General features: G+C 41.1%; 1 protein-coding gene and 1 pseudogene across 1 annotated transcript; one reads left to right on the top strand and one right to left on the bottom strand.

Moving 5' to 3' along the window:
- Positions 1-308: 308 nt before the first annotated feature.
- LOC114684389 lies at positions 309-2181 on the bottom strand (annotated as a pseudogene).
- Positions 2182-4237: 2056 nt separating this feature from the next.
- LOC114684397 (acidic proline-rich protein PRP25-like) lies at positions 4238-5676 on the top strand. The gene is made up of 2 exons (XM_028858961.2): positions 4238-4364; positions 5093-5676. Exons 1-2 carry the CDS (start codon positions 4259-4261, stop codon positions 5674-5676), a joined length of 690 nt encoding a protein of 229 aa, XP_028714794.1. The 5' UTR covers positions 4238-4258.
- Positions 5677-6513: the final 837 nt, after the last annotated feature.

The raw sequence follows: 6513 nt of genomic DNA, 5'->3' as shown, positions 1-6513 counted from the left end.
TTTCAGACTGACACTTTTCCACCCTGAGAAATGCTCTTCAGGAACTCAGGGCCCAAATAAGCAAAGTCAAATATGAGAGCCACAACATGCATATAGAGTCACTAAAACAGTAGTTATGCACTGTGGAATCTGTTCGAGTAAACAGAATTATCAACAAACCCAGATTCTTCAATTCTGTACCAATTGTCTTTTTTTTGTCATCCTTTCCTTAGGTATCAATGAACTTGCTGTTGTGAAAACTGTATTCCTTAGGTTTCTGGTGCTGGAAATGACTGGCAGATGAATGTCACAGGAATATTTCTTGTCACTCAGGATCTCATGGCCTCCTCTGGGTACATGACATTGTTCACTTCCATCTTTTCTACTGGGTTTTTCTCCAGGTCATAAGACCTTGGCAGTCAGGACTAGCTTTCCCTCCACAGAGTTGCAGGATGCAGTAGAGTTTGATTCATTGGACAGGGTCTCAGCATGAGGAGACAAACTGATCACTAGATTCTCACCTGGCTTGTTCTGTAAAAGGCTGAAAACCCTGATTCCAGACAGGAGAGTTTTGAATATAGAGTTCTTCAAACAAGGGCAAATAATTTGGGAAATGTGTGAGGATTAGAGTTAGTTTCTGAAAAGCAGTTTTCCTTTTTTCATTCTAGCTTGTTGCAGACATTGTCTCATGATGGTGAAGACAGTGCAGCAACTTTCTCCCAAATGCCTTGGTGATTTCAGAGTGAGGTAGGCTGTCCCAGAAGTGGGGTACAATGCAGTAACACGGCCACTATGGAGAGGCCTCTTTGTACCTGGAGATCTCTCAGGTGGAGATGACAGGCTCCATTGCAAAGAACCTCCTGGTGAAAGTAGGTTTGGCTCTGGAACATCTTTGCCAGTTCCTATTGTCTGTTTCCCTTTTGACAGGAGTTTACTAAATTTGAACTGTATGGAATTATTAACACCCTATTCAATACTGAGTTTTTTATGTGGGAGCTTGTTCTCCGAGGAGCCTTCAAAGACAAGGTTTCCTCTCTGTAGAGCAGACATTCTCAAGAAATTAATTTGATAAAATCAACTTGTTTGCTGTCTGAATTTTCTTCTTAGTGGATTCAGTTAAGAGTTAATTCACATCCAACACAGTTCAAAGAAATGTGTTCATTTTGTGTTCTGCCACATTTTCCAGTCCAGAGAGCACTGTTGGGGCATAGACACAACTCAGGCAGCATCTATCAGATGATGATTATCAGCCAGAAGTGGGTTGTGGGGCTGGGGAACTGAAGAGCATCTGGAGAGACCCAAGCCACTTTGTTTACAGGATTCCTCCACTGTGTAGACACAGGACACTTGTAGTTTTTATGGTTTCTTGGTCCATGGACAGAATACAGCCCTCTTAATTGAAGGTGACCTGTCTCCACTCTTTGGTTCCAGGAATCAGAGCCTCTATTGGCAGTGGACAAAGTCATATGGGAATGTGTTAGGATAAATGTATCAGCATGTGTTGAGGGACATGAGATAAGGCCTGACTTGTATTCCTATAAGGAAAGAACTTACAGAAATGATGTAAAAACAGTATTTGTGTATGAAATTCTCAAAAATGTAACAAAAATGTAACCAAAAATTTAACAAAATAAATAAATAACATATGGACCCACAGGGAAAACCTACTGAAGGATCTGCACAATGTAAAAAAATCATTGTGGCTAACCACTGGAAGACATGGAAAAAGGGTTGATGCAGCTTCCACCATTTTGTTTACCTTGTAGTCTCCAAACCTGCTGTGTGTGATGGCCTGGACTCTAAATTATTTGGGGAGTCATACTGAACTAACACGAAGATCAGAATTTTCCATGTATAGATATCAAGAATTATTGGATGTATACTAGTTGTTGAGTCCATATTATAAGACAAGTGTGTGCCTAAGGACTTCCTCAAAAATCATTTACCTTGGAGCTTGCTACATTCTTACTCAAGGCTTCACAGAGCCTCTTTCATGTGATACTGGTTAGCTCTTAAGTCTTCCATCACATCTGTTCATGGATCATATTTTTCTTTTGTGGTGTATTAATCCCTTTCACACTTCACTGATACTGAAAAGGGTCAGGGAAATGGCACCAATGGTGTGATAGGTAGTGGAATTAGTATAGGGCAAAGATGACTTTTCCTTGTCTGTCACTTTCTTACCCACTCACAGGTGTGCATGGCCCTCCTTCTGATCCTTTCATCTTACCTTAAAGGTTAACTATAAGTAAGCACGTGGGCGACATGCCTCAACAGGGTCTGCAGAATTAGAGACAGTTATGATAATAAACTGAGGAGTCTTCCAGCATCAAGTAACTATACCCTACACCGAATCAAGCAAAATGCTAAGAGCTTATCAGATTTCTAAGCAGCCAGGGAGAATTGCTAGATCCTAATCGATTCCCTTCCAAGGCAACTCTGCCTGTAAAGCCCCTACTGACAAAACCTTCCTGAAATCCCAGGAAAGGACAAATAGCAGAAAATTAAATGTGTAGTAGAGAAGACACATATCTTCAGTCCAGAAGGAGCTTGTCTTTGAATTTCCAGTCCCATGGCCCACCACCTTATGGTACCTCAACAAAACAATACACAAAAATTGAAGGTAATTTTGTACTAAAATTAGCAATAACAAAATTTTATAGAAGTGTGATGTTCAAAGAAGAACTGCCTAGGCTAGTAACTCTCTGTCTTAGATGATGTAGAAGAACTGCCTATTATCAGATATGACAGAATGGACACACAGTAAAAGGGAGCAAACTAAGACAGCTGGAAGGAAATGTGATTACATCTTTTAACTAAATTTTAAATAAAAAATAGAGCAATATATTGAAGAATATAATGGATAATGATTTGGGGTGTTTGAGAAATTATCCTGTAATGTCTAAAATAAAGCAAGTTACACAGTAAGAAATGACACAGGGAAAAATATTCAACAACTTCTAAGAACAGCAGTTTGGATTAAGAGGGAGGTTGGAGATGAATTAGGATCAACATGTAGCAGAGAAAATATTCTGGGTTGAAGACCATTCTAAGTGAACAGAGTAGGATCAGACTACAAGTGAGAGCATAGATACAATATGATTTAAATTTGCAGGTGATAGCCAATTGTTTAATTCTATTGTATACTCATGGCCAACCATTGCTTACTGGTAGTGATTGAGAACATTTCCTAAAAGTGAGAAGGTATAAGCCCAGCGTTAGGAAACCTTCTTGAAAGGGATTTGGCTATGGAAATCTCAGAAACAGGAAATAGCATGGACTTGTCAAGGAATTATGTATTTGTCTTACAGTTTTGCAGAAATTCCATGGCACTTTTTGTGCCATTTTTGTTAACAGGGATAGAATGTTTGGAGCTGAGGAAATGGCTCAGTCACTAAAGATCTTTCCTCTTGAGCATAAGAAACCAAGTTCTAATCCCCCTGAATCCAAGTAAAAATCCAGGTGAGAGGACACATTGCTAAGTCCTAGCAATTATGATTTGGGAGATGGAGATACCTTTAGTTCTGGAGACTTGCAAGCCAACTAGTTTCTCAACATGACATTTTCAGGGCAATGCCATATTTTATCCTAAGTACAAGGTAGAAAGTAGTATCTGAGTACCAATAGCCAAAGTTGCACTCTGTCCATGTTTTACCATGCATGTAAAGAAATGCACACACACACACACACACACACACACACACACACACACACACACACACGTGTACACTCACTCACACACAGAGGAAACAGAATATTTTAGGTAATGTAAAGCTCCAAGTTTTCCCCATTTTGAAACAACAAATTTGGAATTTTGAATAGTCTTTGTGGACATGATTTAGATAAGGATGCAGGGAATGCATCTTATCCAAACAAAAATGACCCCTAAATCATGAAAACATCGGGATATCACACACATAGTTACAGTATGTCTACAGATGGTCTATGGTTGAAAATGAGAGCTAGAGATATTAGGCATCTTCATGGTTGCCAAAATACCAGTGAGTACAAACATAAGCATATGTATGAACTGCCTGCCAAATGTAATGAAATTCATGTAATGCCAAAACTCTAAAATAGGGTTCGGCATGATATTTCACTTTATCAACTCTTAGTCTAAATCACATTGCCAATGCTTCATATAAGGCTTCCTGGCTGAAGTCCCAAAGAGGAGTCAAGGATGCAGTGCATCCTCCTTTGTCAAATGTGAGGTCACCCAGTATGAGGATCAAAGGCACCTTTCTTCTGCTGTGTCTTATAAAGGCAGCTACCCCACTGCATGCAGCACAGACTTGGAAGAAACTCCAGAGCCTCCTCCAAGATGCTGGTTGTCCTACTCACAGTGGCCTTGCTGGCCCTGAGCTCTACTCAGCGCTTCAGTGAAGGTAAGAAAACAGGGCTGTTTGTTTGGTGAATCTGCTTGTGGGAAACAGATCACACATTGCTCCTGGAAGATGCAGAGATAGAGAAGAGCATTGGAAGAAATGCAGGACTGTAGATTCAGTACCAGCAATGAATTTGAATCCTCATTCCACACCAAGGATTTACATGTTGTCATGTATAATAGAAACTTGATTGAATGTTTGAACAGAAGGATGATAGAGTAGGGCTGGATTTCTAGATTCACCTTTCTTGTGTTGTGAAGGATCAAACAGGAAGGCTCACAGAAGGAAGTCCAGCTGTGAATACACTGCAACAAAGTAGTCAGGGGATAACAGGCATCTTGCTTTAGTGAATGTAGAACAGAAGAAAGAAAAAATATAGGGACAATTCTGGGTAGGATAGTCAAAATCAGTAATTTTAAAATTCTATTCCTTTGCTTTTCTCTGGTCCATGGAGACAATGCCTAGAAAATCGGTTGTCTGAGACCTCAGTTGCTAGTTCCAAGCATCAAGATACAATGTTTGAATTAAGAGAAAATTTCCATATAAACTAGATAGAAGTTATAATGAGGGTGATTGAGAAATGAGTAAGAAGTACTACCTAATAGACATTGAGTTAATACTTGTAAGAGGGCATTTGTTTTATTACTAAACTTACCTCTTCTTGTGATGTACCAATAAAGAACTTGAGACTACATATCAAAGCCCTAATCACAAATCACTTGTTTCAGGATTCCCCCAAGGACCCCCTCCCAAGCAAGGTTTTGGTCCTCAGCAAGGCCCACCCCAGCAAGGTCAGCAACAGAACCGGCCCCCTCAGCCAGGAAACCATCAAGGCCCACCCCAACAGGGAGGCCCACAGCAGAACCAAGGCCCTCAGCCTGGAAACCATCAAGGCCCACCCCAACAAGGAGGCCCACAGCAGAACCAAGGCCCTCAGCCTGGAAACCATCAAGGACCACCCCAACAGGGAGGACCACAGCAGAACCAAGGCCCTCAGCCTGGAAACCAGCAAGGCCCACCCCAACAGGGAGGACCACAGCAGAACCAAGGCCCTCAGCCTGGAAACCAGCAAGGCCCACCCCAACAGGGAGGACCACAGCAGAACCGACCCCCTCAGCCTGGAAACCAGCAAGGCCCACCCCAACAAGGAGGACCACAGCAGAACCAAGGCCCTCAGCCTGGAAACCAGCAAGGACCAACCCAACAAGGAGGACCACAGCAGAACCAAGGTCCTCAGCCTGGAAACCATCAAGGACCACCCCAACAGGGAGGCAGACCTCAGGGACCTTCCCAGGGCCAGCGTCCTCAGTAATCAAAGATACATAGTCAGGTATGATCGGTATTTACTCTTCATGAAACATCATAATTCCTACAGTTTTGTAAGTATAAGCTGCAACAACTCAACTTTAAACACATTTGTATTCTATAGTTTGTGTTCTGTGGTGGTATAGGAAGATGATTTATTTTTTATGTTGTCCTCAACATATTGTAATTGTGAGGAGCAGTGACTATACATGATTTACCACATGATTGTCCATTGTTTGTGCAAGAAGTACAATGTTCTCCCTAAATCCTGCTGCCTTTCTCATTATAGCAACACTACCTTTTACAGTTCTATTTGATTATTCACTGCTTCTCCAGTACATGGGACCTTAAGGTAGTGCTGTTAAATGTTATCTGAATTTTTAGAATTAATTCATTTTAGTATATGACCAAAATAGGAAAAAAAAAACCACCAAACTAGAAATAAAAGCAGCAAATTAAATCTTAAAAGTATATGTTATCATCCCTTCTCACCACCTCATCATCTAAGGCTACCACTGATTCTTTCAATAGGCTATTAGGAATACACACACACACACACACACACACACACACACACACACTTTCTATTATTTTCATATCTGCACATTGTAGCACGAATCGTAAAGAGTTCTTATTAATAAGATCAAACCCGGACCAGGTATTGGGGTGAATTCTGGAAGATCAGAGAGACAGAACAAGCCACAGCTAACTTCACCTGGCCAACTTCTCAGCTGGTCTTTTTTCCTCAGACTGGATGCTTCTGTGTCCTCATCTCAATGGTGCTCAGCTGAACTGCTGCTCGAAAGCCTGAAGCTTAACCAGCTAATAGCTTAACCAGCCAAAT

This window comes from Peromyscus leucopus, chromosome 3, assembly GCF_004664715.2.
Source record: "Peromyscus leucopus breed LL Stock chromosome 3, UCI_PerLeu_2.1, whole genome shotgun sequence".
Taxonomy (NCBI): Eukaryota; Metazoa; Chordata; class Mammalia; order Rodentia; family Cricetidae; genus Peromyscus; species Peromyscus leucopus.
This window is presented reverse-complemented; position numbering and strand designations above follow the sequence as displayed.